At 42.6% G+C, this 21,090-nt stretch overlaps 2 protein-coding genes across 6 annotated transcripts; both read right to left on the reverse strand.

The window, feature by feature from the left end:
- Window positions 1-1,261: 1,261 nt before the first annotated feature.
- Window positions 1,262-11,701, reverse strand: LOC142408084 (glutathione S-transferase). 5 transcript variants are annotated; one of them, XM_075498062.1, is made up of 7 exons: window positions 11,618-11,701; window positions 8,117-8,223; window positions 6,972-7,023; window positions 6,595-6,727; window positions 5,362-5,503; window positions 2,770-2,901; window positions 1,262-1,904 (listed from the first exon to the last, which is right to left on the reverse strand). In XM_075498062.1, the coding sequence occupies exons 2-7, from the start codon at window positions 8,201-8,203 to the stop codon at window positions 1,782-1,784; spliced, it is 669 nt and encodes a 222-aa protein (XP_075354177.1). In that variant the 5' UTR covers window positions 8,204-8,223; window positions 11,618-11,701; the 3' UTR covers window positions 1,262-1,781. The 5 variants fall into 5 exon arrangements, with proteins under 5 accessions (XP_075354177.1, XP_075354178.1, XP_075354179.1 ...); XM_075498063.1 differs by having other exon boundaries at window positions 11,636-11,696; XM_075498064.1 differs by lacking the exon at window positions 11,618-11,701 and adding an exon at window positions 11,223-11,564.
- Window positions 11,702-13,131: 1,430 nt separating this feature from the next.
- Window positions 13,132-20,030, reverse strand: LOC142408085 (glutathione S-transferase-like). Its single transcript, XM_075498066.1, has 7 exons — window positions 19,946-20,030; window positions 18,760-18,873; window positions 17,750-17,801; window positions 15,829-15,961; window positions 14,832-14,973; window positions 13,816-13,947; window positions 13,132-13,494 (listed from the first exon to the last, which is right to left on the reverse strand). The coding sequence occupies exons 2-7, from the start codon at window positions 18,844-18,846 to the stop codon at window positions 13,375-13,377; spliced, it is 666 nt and encodes a 221-aa protein (XP_075354181.1). The 5' UTR covers window positions 18,847-18,873; window positions 19,946-20,030; the 3' UTR covers window positions 13,132-13,374.
- Window positions 20,031-21,090: the final 1,060 nt, after the last annotated feature.

Consider the following 21,090-nt stretch of genomic DNA (forward strand, 5'->3'; position numbering starts at 1 on the left):
TTACAGGTGATTGAGCTGATATGTTATGGATGTCAGGTTGGGATCTTGGTACCTTAAATGATGGCTGGACACATAAGATGTGGTTCATTTTATCCCAAAGTAGAACTTCAAGGCAGGTTAGAGGAATTGAACTGCCATGTACCATAACAGGCTTGGGTGACCAATGCCGATTTGGATATTTGTACTGTAGACAAGGTGAATCCTGCCTTAGATTAAGCTCCAATGAAACGTTTAGGCAACCTAGTGCTGAAATGCAGAAGCCATCCTGCAGTTGCTGCTAGCCCAGACCCTAAATGCAGTATGATTTTGTATTTTTGAGCATGTCCAGAGTTGAGTCTTCTATGCATTTGCTGAATTAGCCCATGGGGGCAGGGGGTTAGAGCTAGCCTCCAAGCCCAGCTGTAGTCCAGAAGCTTTTGCTTCAATTCCTGAGCAGCCCAAAGAAGTAGTGTTCTCAGCAAGTCCAACTTATCCCTATGGGACTGAGGACTCAAAAAATGCAAAGGTGATGTCCTGTGCCAGTCTCTGGGATGGTTCAGGGATCGTAGCACTTGTTTGGAATGGAGGCGTAGCTCAATGAAACTTGAGTACTACGGTGGGCATTGCAAACTACTGCTTCCAGCCACCTAGGTAATTTTGATGTAAAACTCTTAGGAGCTCATCTGGGCATGCTTAGGTGATGGGGCATATCCGGTTTGTACCTCTGAGATACATTATGTGGCGACTCTTATGCACAAGTCGGGAAAGGAGTTAACTTTGCTGGGCAGCACTTCTGTAAATACACTGGTTGACTATTTATTTTCTCTGCCTAATCAGTTCTAGTCCTACTGAGAAAAAGAACTGCAAGGAAGAATAGTTTATGGCACTGTTCTTAAAGGGGACAGTGATGGTTTCCATGAAATTAGGGTAAAGAATCTGAAATAGTAGTGAATACTTTAAGCACTGTTGAGATAAAACTAACTCTTGTACTGAAAAGGTAAGCAGCCAGTGCAGTTCTCTTCTTTACAACTACTTGGGAAGTGACTGAAGAAGGTAAAACCTTACAAAAAAAACCAAAGTGGCATTTTCATCACTGGGACCATCTAGCCAAGCAGCAAAAAGAGCAAGGGAATAGGTGGTTTCAATGGATGAAAACCACATCAAGCTAATTAAACACATGTACTTTGATCTTTCAGTGAATAAAATATTTTCTAATAGATCAACTTTTGCCCATAAACATGAGGATCATGAGTTTTCATATTTTTTATTTTTATTTATTTATTTTTTAAACTGCAGCTCTGAAAGTACAGAGACATCAGTGAAATACAGCAGGGGGACAGTGAAGTTTGATCTAGGAGAGCACCTAGAGAGCAAAACCAAAAGATTCTAGGCCTGAATTTATAGGACTTCCCCATATTTATGGAGTGGCTTTTCCTCCAGCAGTTTATTAAAATGGAGAGAGGAAGGGGAAGAGGGCTTGCTTTCTACAGCACTCCGAAAGCTACAGCTGAAACATTTTACCCTACCAGGCATGTACTGTAATTAAAAAAAAAAAAAAAAAAAAAAAGGCAAAACACAAAGTATCAGCATATCTTATTTCATAGAATTGCTACATGAAATACCACTTTCTGGACTCAACAGGTGCAAATTAGCCTTCTACTCTTAAAAGTGTATTCTGTTTCAACAGTTATCATGTGACTGGCTATATGATGCAAGCTATAGAATACATCTATGCAGTTTACACTTATAAGGCACAGCTCTGGCAATATACTACAGTTGTATTATCTTCAGCAGCCACATGATTAGATATTGAATATTTCCCTCACAATGGCAACAAACTTCTCATCTGTTGGTGGCTTCCTCTGGCTGCCAGGCTGCAAGAATTTTTTGATTGTTGGAATGTTGCTTGTTCTTCCTTTAAAAGCCTGTAAAAAGCAGCAGTAAAGCCAATGAGAGTCAGGAAATTGTAATTCCATCCTTTATAGCTTAAAAATCAGGTGACTTGGATTTTTACTTGTCAGACATACATTAAACAGAGAAAGGGAGTAGCTCCTTAGAGCCAACACAGCACTCAGCATTTTCCATTTAAAAAAAAAAAAGCAAACTCACACCTACAACATATTAGTCTTTTTAGAAAATCCAGGTGTGAATATTCTGATCTGCAATGCTGGTGCTATAAAGTTTACCTTAGTTTCCCAGATGGGGATGGGAGAAAGTAATATTAAAAAGTTACGATTCATCTGGTAAAGGTGGAAGAAAAAAGGAAAAAAAGAAAAGCAAAAACCACAGCCTGAATCCAAATCCTGCAGATATATTTGGGCAAAACAAGAGGCAAGGACAGGAATACCTCAGTGCAAAGCACCATGGAAGACAAGACATAAGAAACTTAACAGCTCTTGTATATTTCTTCCAAATATAATTTTGCTAGCAAAAAGAGAAGGACAGGAACTGCAGACACAACAGGCTGCAGACTTCCCCTCCTGATGCTCACTGCTGTGTTTGAAGACATGGAAGTAGCAGTTACAGGACCAAACTGGTAGCGTTAGTAAGTGAATTCCTGCTAGCTGAGAACAGCTGGGAGAAGTAGAGCTGGAGAAAGGTGAGCCCCCAGCAGCTCTGGGGGAAAGGCAGTGTGTGTGTGTTCAGGTTGTTGTAGTCAACAGAAGTAGACCAGAGAACTGTCAGCAACATAGTACAATGGTTCAAAAGATTTAAACATCAATTAGCTTTTAAAACTGGGCAGGGACATTTGTATGTTACATTCCATATTGAGATCAGACGATTACTAACCTGTAGCAGAGGGAAGGCAGACAGTATATCAGGCTTCCATTCTTCTGCCATTAAAATGGCTTCCAGCAGATGGATGTCTGCCCAGCTTAATTTGTTGCCAACAAGATAATCATGCCCATGGTCTTTTAAGGCCTACAAAATACAAACGAAGAAAAAAAGTCATATAGGATGTAACAATTTTATCTAGATATTTAATTACAGACAGATTTCTATAAAATTACAGCAGAGCAGATCCATGCAAGAATCTATAAAGTTAGAAAGTGATAGGTATTCTCACAACAAAAAATGAAATCAGAACTCATGTTTCAGTGTGCGTGGACCTATCACTCACTCACTCTGACCTACTGCACCAGGTAGCTGTAGCAAGTCCAGTCCCACATGAAAGACTTAAATCATAGAAAAGAAACAGGACCAAAGTAACTGTAAGAAATAGTCAAGACAGCTTACCTGTACTATAAGTCAAGTGAATTGCCAGGTGTTTCAGCAAAATTTGAGGTTGCTGATTATAGTTTGAAACAGGTCAGGAATGAAGGCACACACCCTTCATCCTGTATGGAAGGATTCTTTCATGGCAAACTACTGATGCAAGAATCACAGCCCACCAACGCTACTACTGCTGTCATAGACAAGTTGTCGTGAATGCTGCAGCACAGCTTCAGAGCAGTTACCAGATCTCCAGCCTACCTTCTTCCTGAATGCTATCCCCCTTGTAGCAGAAGCAGGAGAAGGAAACGTGTCTGTGCCTAATATATTCTAATGCTACACTTAAACAACTAACAAATATGCACTAAACCTAGGACATCAGTCTGACTTTGGAAGCTGATTCCTTCTCCAGTCCCATCGGCCAATTTTACTGTAAGAGAGGCAGTAGCCTCTGACAAGGTCCACCACAGCTTGTCTAGGAAAGCCATACGGAAACTCCCAAACAGAGCATCGGAACCAGACTGCCTGCAGTGCTTTATATTACCTTTGGCTGCTCTATCTAGCTGCTGAGTGTTTAAGGTGAACACTCATAGCTATGGGTATTTTCTGTCAGGATTGCGTAACACATGGACTGCAAACCCTGCTAAGCTGAATCAATGAACAACTTAAACAGCTGGTACAGAAGGAAAATTATTAATCATTCTAACAAAATTAACTAGGCTAAAAATCATGGAAAAGTTTGGCTGTGTCTTTAACATAAGTGAACAAGGATTATTTTAAAGACTTTCCTCCAGTGAGCATACATACTAAAACATATCATAACAGCAGTTTATGCCACCTAGGCATGGGTTCGGGGAATACTGGTGTCTAAATTTGCTCTTTTATTTTTTAATAATTTAAGTAATTATGTTATCAGACTTCAAATCTTTGAAAGATTAATGTGTGCAATCAATATCTTTCAGCGCAGCCTCCCATTGGTATGGCAGTGGATCTATACGAACTCTGATTACAGGAGTGCTGGCTTATGTCATTTACGTGCAATTTTTTTTCACAGGGCAGCCTTTGTGGGTTTCACTTGTGCAATTTAAGGCTCTGATAAAGAGGCACATGAAATTGCATCAAGTCCTGTATTTCTTGAATGGACTTCAGCTGCCTGTGAACCAAGGATTCAAGCTAGAAACCCGGCTCAGCTCTGAAACAACACAGCTTTGTACGCTTGGCACAGACTCCTGAGGAGGCTGCTACGCTCTGAAAAAGTGCTGTGAGAAAGCCTGTATAGTACAACCATACAAGGTACAAAAGGTAAAGTTACAAACAGAAGTAGGCTAGTGAGATGAGGATCACAGCTGGCTCAATCCAAACAGGAAAATGTTAACACCAAAAAACATTAAAACATCCTAATGGGAAAAACAAAACCACAGAACAAACAGCAAGTTGGTAGAAAATGGCAACTCAGTAACATCCAGGCTACGTTCCAGGGAGAAGCAAAGAACAACCCGTCCCCTCCTGACCAACTCTTGCCTAGCCAAGAAAGACTCTTCGTGTGCTCTGTAGGGGTGGCAATGCCTGACCTCCTAGGTCATTACAGGCTAACTCTTTAGTGCATGCTAGCCAGTAAATAGTTGCTTTATGCTTTTAAGCTAGATACATCCTGTTTGCAGAGCCTCTTTGTGCACACCTAAGGATGCCCAAATAGCAATTCAGAAAAAGACAGTAATAGTCTGTAAGTATAACATATTTAAGAAATGGGTTTGAGAAAGATCACAGAATTAGGTCCTTAATTATAAAGCACAATTATATTTAACTTTGAACAGCAAGAGTATATTACACTTTCAGGTAATACGTTCTGAAGGCTGGCACAGGTATTTACATGGTGCATTTATGCAAAATGCTAGGAGCTATCAGCCACTAAGCTAGGTTTAAACAGTAGGATCTGCTCTTTGAGGAGTCTTAAAGAAAACAGCAAAGATACTCAGTAGTGAAACCAGCCCAATATTATTTTGTGGCCCTCTTTTCACATTGCTGAATACTGGCTCCATTATACAGTTCCAGAGCGGTACTGTCACTTGCCTTCCAGAAAGTAGGTGTGTGGGGACAGGGGAGTGGGGTGGTGGGGAACTTGTACCCCACTTTACTGTCTTTGTGGACTTCTGGTGATTTATCACTTACCTTTTCATAAACAGGAAAGTACCTGGTTGTAGCTCGTTCAATGATTAAGGCAAGATTCTTTTCTTTTGTGTCAGCTGGTTGAAAAGGGAGATACATGATCATTCCCATCAGGTCTGTTGTTCCCTCCACATACATATCAATCCTGAAACAAATATTTTTATTTCACATTTAACATTTGAACATTCTATTTTGGTTATTTTCCTGAAATACAATACTGAAGTGATCACTGAGTAAAATGCTTATTAGTGAATGTAACATAAGACATTAGTTTGTTTTCTCGTTCTTCCACTTTGATTCCAGGTCAGTTTTTTTCAAAGCACAGATCTTTATGAACAGGCTCACAGTGTCTGCAACAAGCAAGGTATAGACAAGAGTCTGCAACTAATGTATTTAAAGTGGAGTTCACAGTTTTCCATTGATAATCTATTCATCTATGCTGTGGGAGAAAAGACCACATATGCAAACCATGCTAGAGGAGAAAAAAAATAGTTTTAAGGTCTAATCATGAAAGGATCCCGGTTACCAATGCCGGTTCAGACATGCCAGTCCATAATAATCTCCACAATCTCTGGAGCTGCCCGTCCATTATCACAGAATAAACCTTTGACAGTAAGTGGTAGTCAGTTAGGTTAAGGACTTAATTGAACTTCTGTGTGATATTTTTTTTTTTTTTAAGAAAGAGTAAATAAGGATTTTTGCTTTTGCATTAGCCCTTTAATTATGGCAATGGAAAGTGCCACAGCTTATATGGTAAAGTAATATTAGGAAAATATTGGTTTAACTTTCAGTAACATTAAGCCACTGAACATGTCTTTTTTTAAATCAGCTGTGAAAGATTCTTTACATTTTGAAAAAAGGAAACTACAACACTTAAAGACACTTCATTTTTTGCAGGCAGCTGTAGTTTTTCCTACTGTTTTCCCATTTAAACAGAAAAAAAGGCATACTTAGCCTTTATTATTGTATTAAGGTCCTGCAGTTGCCCAGGAACTTAATGCACTTCTGGTCTCTGAGAAATCAAATGAGCCTGAAGGTGGCCATAACATTCTCGCTATGTTGACAATTAACAATCAATCACAAAGTCCATTCACCCAATCCCTGGATCTGAGGAGACAAAGCACTGGCAGATGTATATGCACCTTTACATGCAGATATTTCACAGCAATATTCTTCTCATAAATATTAAAAATCATGGAAGAATATTTGTAAAGATAGTATGCACTGTTACCGTACCAGGCTCTCTCCTTCAGGTCCTTCCCGTAGAGGTTGTACTTTGCTGCTATGTAGCTGAGGATGGCTCTGGTCTGCACCATCTTCATCCCATCGATCTCCACCATGGGCACTTGCTGAAATAGCAGGGATCCATCTTGGGAAGAAAAAGCAGCAAACTACTCAGACTGCTGCAGTACTACACTGAATTGGAGAAAGAGACCTGCTAACACACCAAGACATTTCCAATTCTGAGGGATGAAAGCATCCGCAAGCAAGCAGGTCTCTCAAGTCTTCTCTTTACAGGTCACATCGTATTGGAGGTCTTGCAAAAATATCACCTGTTGTCCTTTTGTTATATTGGTGTGAATTTATGTTTAGGGTACAGTTTATAGACTCACCATTGCGTAATTTTTCTAGGTCTTCCCTCGTTTCTATGAATTCTTCCTCAAACTGAAAAGCAACAATAGAAAATAACACTGTGTCACTCCAAAGGCAATGGAGAAGTGGAAGGAAGTCTGGAAGTCAGACTCCGCCTCTCCACACTATTTCCCATACTTCTCATGATTGTGTTGACCCCCTACTCATATTCTTCATCTCTGCTCCCGCAAATAACCCAGGACTATAGTGTCCCCAACCCCACAGTAATGTACAATGCTTTACACTTCAAAAAAAGCTTCCTCATTATAAAGACCAGTCTACTTGCCTGCACAAACAATTAACAGACACCAAATCATTCACTTAAAAGCAGCTGATGCCATGTGAAATATTGAGACATTTTTAATAAGTTATGCCTCTGTTTACACAGCATTTATCTCCCTCTTTCCCCCTGCTGGCATTTTTTTTTTTAATGAGAAGGACATTTGAATGAGGGCAAGATCTGTTTCCTCAGCACTCATGCTCTGCAGCTTCTCTGTCAGCAACATTCACAAGTGAGCACCATTAAAAAAGCCTTTTATTTCCAATGAAGCATAAATAGTTTCTGAGAAAATAGTTTCAAAGTACTGTATTCAAACAAAAAACTGAATGTAGAAATCAAGATGCCTTAGGATGGTTTTTACCTGATGTGAATCTAGATAGCTCCCCTACTGCCTTCAGGGCAGCTCTGCTGATCTATCCTACTCAGGTGCTGATCCAAAGAACAAAAAGCACTTTGAGATAATTTTCTAAAGTTTTTCCTGTGGTACACATGGTCTTTCAGTGGAGAACAATCATGAGACACAGGGAAGTAATGAGCATTCAGAAAAAGTCAGAGACACACAGTTTTGATCTGTAGCAACAATTTAAGATCTCAGCTTAAAGTATGTTTCAAAAACGACACTTAACAATTCTCTTTGTATGTTAAAATCCTTTTACTGCGCAACTATTGCTCAAGGAATACATTAAATACAACATGAGAGAGTGTATCACTGAATCTAAGCATTCTGCATCACAATATATGATGTTGTGCATATCTCTAAGCACAGATGTAATTGGGAAACCTTTCCAAAGAATACCTATTTTAATCACAGATTAATCTGATCACTTTATAAAAAAAGGTACAAACCTCAACCCCAGCTGCTGCTAACAGCCATCGGATTGACTCCATCTTCCCCCTTCCCTTGGTGTAGTGCAGCTTGGGTTTCCCCGCCATGATTTCAGAGTTCTTGTTTCCTGATAAAAATTCAATGTGATGATCTTACAGGAAGCATTTTTTAATTTAGCATTTAAAATGTTCCACTCCAAACTACTAAATACAGTTGGATGAATGTGAAAGTAGAAGGGCAATCAAGGCCTAGATACTTGGGCCTGATGCAACCAAGTTTCCTGTGGATTAGTGGAAAAAAAGAAAAAGTACACACTACCAGAATATGCAGCAATTCAAAAAAGAATCATGACAGAATGTAATAAGCATCTACTAAATCATATGTATATCTTTAATAATATTAATATAGCTTTAAGACCTCATGAGAGTTTTACAACCAAAGCAGAACTGTAGGGTATTCCTGAATAAATACGTTTTTAACCTTGTAGTGATACAACACCCAACACCTACTGAAGAGATTGTGACAGCATCCATGCCATACCAGACTTGAAAATGTACTATGTCAAATGAATTGCTTCACAAGAACATCAACCCAGAGACACCAGTGTTGTTTTCACCTCTCTCATTATGACATTTCAGAGCCCCGTGCTCCTGTGCCTTTCAAATATGAGCTTATAACAGCAATATATATTGCAGCATATATTTCACCAGGCCTGCTGACTTCCATATCTAGCTAGTTCTGTTTTGACCATTAGCCAAATCACAATATATCCATTATAGAGAATGTGGACTGACTTAAGACCCCTTCCAATTTTATGAACAACAGTTAAACTGTAACAGGGACTTATATCCTATTTGCCCTGAAAACTTAACTTTAAAATCAAAACCAAACAAATGAGACTGTGACCTCTGTTGGGCAGATAAGGCCTGGTCAATGCCCCCAGAGGCAGGGAGCTGAAGTCAGCCCACCGGATGATGGCACTGGGAGGAAACACTTCGTCCTTTCAAATTTTGCTAACAAGTGCAGTCACATGCCATAGTATGACCTCAGCAGCTGATGTGAGCTTGCCTGGTGCTGGAAACAAAGCTAACACTGTACTCTTATCACTAATGGGTCCCAGAAGAACGAAGCAGATTTAGTAAGACAGAGTCACAGACTAACGGAGTGCTTCATCATTAAGCCAAAGTTTTATCTGTTTACAGGCAGGCTTATTTATTCTTGCATAGACTTCACAGTACATAATGGAGCCACAAAGTGGAAACTTCAGCCATAATCCCAAAGGCATCAATGAAGAGGCACAAACAAATAGTACAACAGTGAGAGGGGAGACCACATCCCTGGCCTTCTCCACTGAAGTCCTTTGTGTTGGGTGGTATCTTCAACAGGCCCTATAGCAAACAGCCATTGCTCTACTAGGGGCTGGACTCACAGGAGAAACCTGGTGCCCCAGTCCAAAATACAGGTCTTCAAAACCGCTGCTCAGCTTCCACCTAGCCCTGGCAATGCCTTTATCTCCAGACACCTCAGTCTCCTGCAACAAAGTTCTCTTTATACATAAATATGTGCTCTTCAATAAAGACTTGATTATGTCTTGACAGTTTAGAGCTGGCATCTAGTCTAGAGCTGCCGGTATACCTAGCTAGATTCCTAATACCTGAACAGCAATAGGGCACATAAACAAGACATTTAAAGACATGCCCTATCACAGCTACCCTACCAGGCCCTACACACGGAAGACCATGACCTACGCTCCATTTCGAGTTCCCATAAGTGAGTTACACTATACCAAGTTAAAGAGCTTTATACCAAGTTAAAGACCTTCCATACTTGAAAAATACTTCATTCCCTGGCACTCAGGAAGTAGATGACTGTCTTGACTCCACTCCATCAGAGAGGAGAACTCCACTTGGGTCCTCAGACTGGACAAACACTCTAACCTCCAGCACATGGGATTAAGGCTGGGAAACACACTACAAGGACAGGCTAGCGTAAGCAGAAAGAGCAAACTTTCCTGACCTCTCCCCGAAGCCAAGGTAGAGCTGATAAAAATCAGCCCAGCCAGAGCCCTGCTTGCCAGTGTCAGCTCAGTGCTCCACTCCAAACAGCTGGGAAAGCTGAAGAGCAGAACAAGTGTCAGTGGAAAAAAGTCCAGGTATCAACATAACCTGCACTTGTTCGTCACAGTTCCTTGTGGGGATTGGCCAAGTGTTGAGGCTTTTTGTGCAGGTAAGAAAAAACTTACATTTTCCTGGAACTGCACCACTTAAGGACTGACTTTGGGGTTTAGGCTGAAAGTTGCAAAGTACTTTGGTGACTCTGTTACTGCTCTGCAATGAATACCCCTTTGTAAAGCAGTGAGTCATGAAAGAGTAGCAAAGTTGGTAAATTACCTTTCTTGAATAGCAATAATGGACCTGAAAAGAAATCACAAACCTTCTTAATGTTCTAGTGCATCGGACCTTCCTTGGACCTCAGCCAGGCAGTTGTCAGAGTGACAGCTACCGCTGTGATTGCTGTATTAAAAAAACACAGTATTTTGTCCAAAACAATTCAGGCACCAGCCTTCCAGTGAGAAACAAGTAAGTGAATTTAACAGCAAGCTCACAATCTGCTGCAAGATCTTAAACTTTCTTCCTAATTGGATATGGACCCCAAAGTAGTTCTCTGCAATGCTTTGTTCCTTGAACACAGCTCGCACAGGGCTGCTGAAGCAGAATGACCTTACAGCACAGGGCCCATACTGCATCAAGCCCAGTTCAGTCTTGAGACTGTCTTAAGACTGTAATTGCTCACCAGTGTGTGCTTTCTACTGGGACTCAGGCCAAGTCTGGATTCAAAAAGCGTTACTTCCACCACCCGAGCTAGGAGGAGCATTTAAACGAGCTGAAAGGGAAATCATCCTGAGAGATTTTAAAACTTTAACTCCAAATATCAATTCCTCTTCAGGTTCCCTGCTGATCCTACCCAAAGCCAGACACAAACCCCCCTCTACACACACCCACCCCACCCGGCGTGGGTCCCTGCTGCAGGAAAGAGAGTGGGGAGTAACCCCTGGACAAACACCCTCGAGCAGCACCGCGGGACACTCAAGCATGTTCCTGAAGTAAAAACAGGTCTGTCACGCACCTCGCCTTCCGCCCTCCTGGCAGGGGCCCCGGCTGGCCGCCTCCAGCCCCCGCAGACGGGCTCCTTCCCCCGTGCGCGGGTGGCCTGGAGAGGGCAGGCAGCCCTCCCCTGCCCTCCGCACCTAGCCGCGGCGGGAAACGCGCTCCTGCGGCTCCGCCGAGCAACGCGCGACCCGCCAGTGCTCGGCGGCAGAGGGGCCGGCACACGCTCCCGCGCCGGCGGGCCGGCGTTCTGCCCGGGGAGCAGCTGCCAGCCCCTGCACCCCGCCGCCACACGCCGTGCTTCGCAGCAAAATTCACACCCTCCGCCGGGCCGGGACCGGCCGCCCCCCGCACCCCCGCGGGGCCGCCGACTCCCGCAACGGCACCCCAACCCACCGCCGCCGCTGCCAGTACCCTCCGCCCGGGCCTCACCGCCGACTGAGCCACCTGCCCAGCCAGCTCGGCGCAGACCGCCCTCACCGCCCAGCCCGCCGAGAGGCGGCCGCTCCTCCCCTCAGCAGCCGCGCCGGGCGGCCTGCCCACTGGCTGCCTCCCCGCCCGCCGTCCCTCTCTCAGGCCTGGCTATGGCCGCTTCGCCGCACGGAGGTACCGATCCCCGGCTTCCCGCAGTTAAACCGCATTCCTAAGCCCTACAAGCGTAGCTGAGGGAAAAGCCACCTCGGCCTTGTCCCCGAAGTCTTGTGAAGCCGCTTTTTCCACTGGGCTGGCTTCGAGGTCGGCGGGGTGCTGTGGCTGCACCTCAGAGGGACATGGCGGCCGGGGCACTAGCAGGCGGGAGAAAGGCTTTGAGGCCCCCGAGGCAGCAGTGGGGTCACAGCGATGGCGTGACTGGGGGAGAGGCCTGGGTCGCAGCCCCTGTGCGAGGGGTGCCAAGCTGTCGGCGTGCCAGGGACTCTGGCTCTGCGTGGCCGAAGCCTGGGGTGTGTGCAGGCTCCTAAAACCGCCTGGCTATGCAGGGGAGCTTGCACAGCAGAGAGTTGGCAGCCGCAGCCAAAGTTTCTGACAGTGCTCAGCAGCTGCAAGTGCTGCCCAAATGCTTCGGTGAGGTGGGAGGGAAACAGCTCTTGCAACAACTTTCATTAATACATGCTCTGCTGCAGAAAACCATTGGGTTTTTTCCTTTCTTGATGCTAAAAACTGGTTCCAGCCGCATGGCATTCCTTATAAAGCAACTATCGGTATTAGCAAGAGTTTTAGTGCCCTGAGTTTGCCCAGCTTAAAACTGCTGGTACTACAGCATTAGTTGGTTTTAGGGCACTGGCTGTTGCATTTACATACTTGGTTGCTTTGGTGTTTAAATAATATACGTATTTATGTGTTCAGCTGTCTTGCTAGCCTCTCAGTAGTAGAGCTTGATTTAAGTGATTATAATGTACAACTTATGTACAACTTACATTTAACTGGGTTTACTAAAGTGACATAAGTCAACATGAAGTCCTACATTTCAAGGTCTCACTAGCACCTGACACCAATCTGACTCCTGCTTCCTCAAACAGTAAGTTTTCAACTGTACAGTTGGCGATAAGCATTCGTTTCTCAGTCAAGTCTGCAAAGTGGTTTTAGCTGCTACAGTAGACCTTTTGTTAACGGAGATATTGGTGAAGCTACAGTACAAGAGTTTAAATGTCTAGTAACAAAACAGAGGTGCCGTAGGACCTCTGGTCCCAGCATACTCCAAGTTCAGAGGAAAGCTGTCATCCCCTTCAAACCAGAACCTGCAGGCTTTTCCTGGCATTTCCCAGAATAGATATGTCACCCACTGTTTGGGCTAAGCTCTCTTCATTTTCCAGCTACTCTTGGGAATGCCAGAAAGACAGAACCAGAGAGCCCTTAGGTATGTAAGTAGCAGCAAGAAGTCATTGAACATACTGGGTTTGAGTGTCAATAGTAAGACTTTATTTCAGGTATTCTCCTAAGTAATTTAAGACATCCTGTGTTGTCCAGTGTACCCCCTATTTCAGTGAACTATTTCATTTGCTGGTATGCTCATGTAGATTTACCTTGGAAGTGTCTGCAGTAGGCTAAAACCAGTCCTGTAGCTAAGGAAAGAGAGACCAAAAACCTTTTCACTATTTTCATTTATTTCACTTTGCCACTATCAGCAAACCCAAAGACAATGAAATAGAGTTTCTGTGGGTTTAGGTTGCTGCTCAGTGGAATATTTTCATCAGTTTTGGTACGTCTTTTTCTTGTAGTGGTGGTTTCCTCTGGCTGCCAGGCTGCAGGAATTTCTTTATTGTGGGGATATTGCTTATTCTTGCTTTAAAACTCTACAAAAAAAAACCAAAACAGCACTGTGCTTAAGAACCATGGTAACTGTCAGACATTTAGATGTTATCCATGTTCCAAAAGTAACATTAGGGGTTAATCCTGCAGAACAATCTATATGCTTCATCCTATTATGCTTTTGTGGCTATGGTGACAGAATGCGGCAATAACCATCAGTATTTGAGGCTGGCTAAAAGTACTTAGGATATTTGATTTGTCTTTCATGTCTTTCCTCACCCTCCCGCTCTCCCATAATTCTCAGCCAGTTTAAATCAGTGGTCCTGCTTTGATTCTTTGTCCATTAAAACTGTCCATTCAATTACCTGCAAGAGAGGAAATTTGGCAAGTATATCAGGCTTGCACTCTTCTGCCATTAAAAGGGTCTCAAGTAATTGCACATCTGCCCTGCTAAACCGGTTGCCAACAAGAAAGTCTTGTCCATGGTCTTTCAAAACCTAAAAACAGAGAACCAGAAGCAGATGTGATTTTTTTTTTCTCTCTGTGTGACTTAATATGATATCTTCAAAGCAAGGTCATACACTGCATGGAGTTATCCTTGAAAGAAGGAAATGCAGTAAGAACATCTGTGGTGTAAACGAATGATCTGACCACACCGTCATCCTAGGCCTAATTTATCAGTCCTTTCTCTTCTGCATTTCTTTCTGGCAACTCAGTTGTACCCCTCTTGCCTTTGCTTCTGTGGCTCGTGTAACCAATTCTGCTGTGTTAAAGGCTAAGCTTTATGGGATACAACCATCACTGCAAATGCCTATACAAAATTTGCAGGAGGCTTAAGTTCAGCCCAGGGCATAGTAAGAGTATCTTGGACTCTTTCAAATTATGGGCAGTTCCCTTACTTCTCACCTGTTTCCTCTTCAATTTTGGGAATATTGCGTTGGGACCTCTCCACATGTAACCTGTGCCTCATGGTCTTGACACCCAGCTAATCCATCCGCTCTTTTGTAACAGAAGGAGCTGTAATGCTTTTACATAGCATGTATGGTAGAGGGGGTTCCGCACTTCAGGAGGAAACTTTATGTAAAAGCTGATGCTATAGTGTCTTTTGTCTGAAACAACATACAGGCTGAAACATGGACATTTGGGGAGCTCAGTGTCCTGGGTTCTTGAAGCTCTGCATCTCTCCCAGATTTGTAGTGCCTTCTGTCCCCTCTGTAGTGTCCTGTCTCCATCCTCATCCCAGCCCCACCAAAACCATAGCATTTATATTTACGTAGTAATTTTTCTTCTCTGTTTTCCTCAATAAAAGTTGTTTGGGTAGAGCCAGGATGGCGTTTCAGGAAAACAATATTAATTAGGCTACTATGTCTTTGCCACATACCTTCTCATAGACTGGGAAGTATCTGTTTGTGGCCTTGTCCACAATAGTAGCAAAATGTTGCTCCTTTTTATCCGCTGGTTGGAAAGCATGGGTCATGAGTAACTCGTTCAGATCTATTATTGCTTCCACATACATATCAATTCTGAAAGGAAGAGATACAGGTGGTCAGGTCAAACACAGTAGGTCTGAATAGTACGATAGCTACTGGCATAACCCCACTGAGATGCTGGGAACTCTCTACCTCTTCTATCCAGCGTGCATAGCTTGGAGCAGTTCCCCCCAGAGTGCAGTAGCTTCGGGGAGGGGAGCGTGGGTGAGACAAGTGCAAAGTGCCTAACCACAAACTAAAAGACTGTAGCCCTTCCATTTTTCACTAGGGGTGATACTTCTCTGTATTAAGTTTTTTTGAACCTGAATACAAATGTGTGCATGTGTGTCATCCAAACTTGTGTTAAAAATCCAGTCAGACACGGTAAGTTAAAAGAGTGGGTCTGTACAATTCCTAACAAATATCTTGACATGTGTTTACCAGTGCTAGTTAACTTGAAGCATTTAAAAATTCTTCAGGTCAAACCATGTGCCCTGAGGGCCCTGTCCTTTAATAACCAGTTATTAATTCTAATTCCTGGTTATTAGAGAGAGAAGGGTTTTTTTCCATCAAGGACATTTCCCTGAATTTGATGTGGTGAAAATGCCTGCTGCTGACAACTGCAGGAGAAAATGAAAAGCAGCATCAGTAAGACAGTCTGCCCTCTGCGCTCCTGACTGCTTTCTTCTGATAACTGTATTGACCTTTGATCTTCCTTGCACCTTGCTGCCTGCCTAATCTAGCTGGTTATTACTGTTGTAGACATCACCCACAGTCACAGTCAACACATGCTACATGAAAAGCTGTTATTTCACCCCAAATCGAACTGTGAGCTGGGATATTCTTGTGTCACACAGAGAGGTAGTATGAACTGTAGTCTAACAAACAAAGGTGGTACTGTTACAGTACAGGGCTCTCTCCTTCAGGTCCTTCCCGCAGAGGTTGTACTTTGCTGCTATGTAGTTGCCAATGGCTCTAGTCTGCACCATCTTCATCCCATCAATCTCCACCATGGGCACTTGCTGGAACAGCAGGGATCCATCTAGGGAAAAGGGGACAAGATAAGGAGACATGCAGTCTCTGAGAACCATTAGTGGGCGTTTGGCTAAGTAACCACATGTATTATTTTTTATTTAGAATCACAGAATCGTTTAGGTTGGAAAAGACCTTTAAGATCATCGAGTCCAACCATAAACCTAACACTGCCAAATCCACTGCTAAACCATGTACCCTAAGCACCTCATCCAAATGTCTTTTAAATACCTCCAGGGATGGGGACTCAACCACTTTCCTGGGCAGCCTGTTCCAATGCTTGACAACCCTTTCAGTGGCAGTGTTCCTCATTCTCACAACAAGGTATGGAAAACACTTACCATGAAACCAAGAACCATTTCTTAGTGACATGTTAATAACTTAATATTATAGCAATCAGCTTCTTGAGGTTTCTTCAAATCTGAGGAAGCACCTGCAGAACTGTTAGCAGTCATACACTAAAAAAGACAAGTCCTGCACTGCTTGGCCCTAACTCAGATGATTTTCATGGAGGTTAATACAGATGAGAAGGACTAAAGGATCTGACCCAGCCAGTTGCTGTCATGCTTTCATAAGTATTATGGAAATCTGGACTATTTACAGGCTTGTCAACATATAATGTGAATGTAAATGCATATAATATCTTTGTGACTACTATATTGACTTTATACAATGGCATACATCTGTATGAGCGTGAAGCAGGGAATAATGGGTGGGTTTCGTGAAATTCCTGCAAGAGCCAAATATCATTTGGTGTGAAACTGTAGCCATGTAAATCCCTTACTAGTCTGCAGAAGCCTTATTCTAGCAAGGAAGAAGTCAAAATACCTCCAGGAACCGATCGAGAAGCAAGTCAGAGTATTTGATTTATGGAATCATATTTCTTGACTCAGGTAACTGATCAGCTACTGATCAGCTAGTCTTTGTATCCACTAGAAGGCAATCATGCAGAGAAACTGTCTGCTATTCAGGGCATATTCTTATTTATGGTGGTGTCTCAAAATACTTCTTGAAAGCTGGCAAGTGGCAGGGGGATCAAGTTATTGTTCCTAAAGGAGAGCAGGACTGCAAATGCCAGCCTAGCTCAGACTTCTTTGAAAAGCCACGTGAACTGGAAGAGCACAGATGTGTAATTTGGTTTGGAGGAAATGTGAATATCACGTTCACAAAGATGGAAGCTAAAGATAGCAAGGTGAGTAGTTGCCTTGGGAAACAGGAAGGCATCAGAGGTACAGGTTAAACTCAGAAATCTGGAACTCTGGTTTCATACGGGTTATAAAACAACAACTTTGTAGGCAACCTAAAATGCTAATTAATTTCAAGATGATCTGATGACAAAAGCCTGTATTGTCGTAGGACAGGAGGCAATGGGCACAAACTGAAACAAAGGAGCGTCAATCATCTGAACTTAGGGAAAGGCTTTTTTACTGTGAGAGTGACTGAGTGACTGGCACGGGTCGCCCAGAGAGGCTGTGGTGTCTCCGTCCTTGGAGATACTCAAAACCCAACTGGACACTGTCCTGGGCAACTGGCTCTAGGTGGCCTTGCTTGAGGAGGAGAGGTGGAGCAGATGATCTCGAGAGGTCCTTTCTGAGCTCAGCCCTTCTGTGATTCAGTGAACACTGAAGCAACTGCATGCATGATACCCTCTAACACGCTGCAGTGTGCATCTGTGACACCTCGTGTACAATCCAGTCTAGATTTTCTTTTTAAGAGACATAAGACTTTTCAGGTGTTCTAAGACAAACAATTCTAATTATTATTACTATTTAATTATTAAAAAGTGAAGGAAACTTACCCTTCTGTAACTTTGTCAGATCATCCTTTGTTTCCAGAAAACATTCTTCAAACTGCGGGAAATACAGAAGAAAAGTTGTGTTGTCACTGCATGTTTCAGCTTCTGCTTTGCATGAGACAATGAGAGCACAAAGGGCTGTGTTTTGGGGAATTCTGTTTTTAAACAAAAAAATCAGATTTTGAAGTGATAGCTTTAAAAGTGTATTTTGCCCCTGTAACATCCTCTCCTCTTCCCTCTCACATATGATTCATATTTTTGTGCACGTAAGATTTTGTCTAAAGCTGAGGTGACTGAAAGGCACAAAACCCGGCCTGCTGAGCAAACGATGACCATGCTGCTTCTGTTGTCAGTGCTGGCAAGAGATGGTGCAGGGAGAGAGGAGGATAGGTAAATTCACACTGCAGCAGCAGAACTTTGGTATAGCTCCTTTGCCACAAGCTGGCAAAAGGAGGGACGAAGAGAAGAGATCATGTGCCCTGTGCAGCTTTCTGGCACATTGCCCATCACCATGACAAAAACTCACAGCTCTTAAAACACAGATCCCCACGCTCCCTCTCCAGTTTAAGATCAGAAAACTTTAGAGGTAAAAACAATTACTCTGTCTTTTATAATATACAGTACCTTCAGGGGTAAGCTACATTGTAGTAGGCATAATACTTTTATGCTGTTTTGGACACTGGGAGTTAACTGAAGGTCTTCAGAATTGGAAGTGCTCAACCCCTGTGATCAGAAGATAAGAAGCCAGGTTCTGCTGCTGTGGTTTTAAATTTTTTCTTTCACTAGCTACAGTGGAGAGGTATTTGTGGTGCTACCAGTAGGCTTGGCACATGATGCTTGGAAGTGAAATGGGAACTTGCCCCCCTGCTTAGGGTAAGCTAGTGGTCATTATTGGCTTGGTCAGCAATACACTAAATGCTGAACTTGAAACTGCTGGTCAGTCACATTTTTTATAAGGAACAGTAAAAATACATATTTGTCACATGCTCTTAGTATAAAAAACAGAGGCAAACCTCAACCCCTGCTGCTGCTAGTAGCCACCGTATTGATTCCATTCGGCCTCGTCCATTGAAGTAGTGCAGCTTGGGTTTCCCAGACATGTTTCCACGTGCCTGATTTCCTCCTATCTGGAATAAAGAAGTAAGTTTTGCAAAATAAAGATTCAGAATGCTGGTTTTGAGTCTCTAACTGGTTCTCAAGCATTGTTCCAAGTTGCCTTGTCTGAAACCAATCATTTACAGTCCAACACCCTCATCAAATTAGTAGAGGAGGTAAAAGAGTATATTGAGAGACTGCATTGTATAATTTTGCCTTAAGACATCTTTTAGGTGTGCAGGTTAGTTAAGGAGAACTCTGTACTGAGAGCAATTGGCCCGTGTCAGAGAACAAGCAGATCAAACCCCATTAGCATCCCAGTGTTCTGCTCTGACCACAAAGCAGGGTGTGCAAGATACACTGCTCTGTTTGTTTTGGCATTATCTAAGGATACAGTTTACTGTTTAATCAGATACACAATATAAACTCAGCAATTGCTTTCCCTAGCAGCCATTATGCTCCTTTATAAAGTGACAGGAAGGAATTTTTTCTCCCCCATTGTAAGCATTCGATCTCATTTACAACACTCCCCAATCATCTCATTTCTTTAGGCAAGCACCCGCAGACATAGAATTTAATTTTGTCTCTGGTAACATTAGATTTGCCTTTACCACAGACAGAGCCAAAGTGGGATACCTGCTTAGTCCAATTCCAACTCTGCTGGAATTTAAAGCGACACCAGTTTCTAGACAGACTGTCATCCACCCCATTCAGAACCAGTGCATGCACATCAGCAGCAAACATGTAGACAGTGCATAGTTTATACTAGCTTCACAGTTATTAACACCATGTCAACAATAAAGCTGAAGCATTAACAGCAACAAAAAGAAAATGGCTAAAAAGCCCCCATATTCCCCTTGTAAATAACATGTCATCTTCTCTACAATAGGAAGAAGGGGGTAAGAGGAAGCACTCCACACTTCTGAGATCTACATTTCTTTTTCTTAAATCTGTACATGTAGAAAGCAGTTGATTAATTTAATATTTGATGCACATAACCATGTTAGTAAAGAAAGTACATACAGGTATTTAATCCACAACACCCATTCCCTTAGTTTCAAGTACACTAATTCCCTATGCATATCCAACAGCCAAAAAGCTTACCTGGTACACAGTATAACTGCTCTAAGCTCTCAGTAGCTTTGCCTTGAGATTATATAGGTCTGTAGCCCCTCCTACAAAGAGAATTGCAAACAGTTCTCTGCTGATGGGAAAGTCCCATTTCTTATACAAATAAAAATAATTAGGTCTGTTTAGTCACTTCTCACCTACAGGAAATACATTCCTGACTAATGCTGACTCTGTACAAATGTAAGATTCAGGAGGGGTCATGATCATTGGGAACATCTGTGCCAGCAGAAAATGGTATGCTTCCTATTTTCACTGTTTGGCAACCTGCTAGTTAAAAATAATCGGAACAGCTGAAAAGCTCCCACGATTTAAAAAAATACTGTGATAGCAATCAAAATCTTATTTTACTATTTTATGGTTTTTTACTTTTAACAGATTGCTGCTTTACCTAAGTCACATCAACTAATTCAGCTTGAATCCTTCATAAGCTTCCTTCCTTTACTTAATTATGGGGGATATTCCTTCAGGACATTTTTTCTGCTGAATTTCATTCCTGGACATATGAGGTTTTTTTCTGTTTCTGTCAAAAATGTTTCCCTGAATATGACCCGCTGAAAATGCATGCCAAAGACAACTAGGAGACAGCGAATGAAGACCGGCATCAGAAGACAAACTGCCCTCTGCACTCCCGACTGATTTCCTCTGTTGACTTGAAAGAGTCAATACAGCATAAACTCCCATGCACCATCCTGCCTGTCTAATCTAGCTGGTTAATGCTGGTGTAGGCATCACCTGCAGGCAAGGTCAATGTGTTATATAAAAATCTGCTGAATCACTCTGAACGTAACTGTGAGCTGGGATATTCTTCATGTATTACACAGGGAGGTTGTATGAATTGTAGTCTATCAAACAAAAAAATGAGTTGTTACACTACAGGGGGCTTTCTCCTTCAGGTCCTTCCTGTAGATGCACTTTGCTGCTATGTAGCTGAAAATGATCCTCATCCCATCAGTCTCCACCACTGGTGCCTGTTAGACCAATGTGTTCCATGCATGACAATAAAATAAGCTTAATTATTTATTTAGAGCTAGAACCACAGAAGGACAAGGCATCAAACTGGTCACCACTGCAACGTCTTGTCTTTTAGGAGGTGCCTAGTCCCCAAATGAAACACTCTG

Source organism: Mycteria americana, chromosome 3 (assembly GCF_035582795.1).
Source record: "Mycteria americana isolate JAX WOST 10 ecotype Jacksonville Zoo and Gardens chromosome 3, USCA_MyAme_1.0, whole genome shotgun sequence".
Taxonomy (NCBI): Eukaryota; Metazoa; Chordata; class Aves; order Ciconiiformes; family Ciconiidae; genus Mycteria; species Mycteria americana.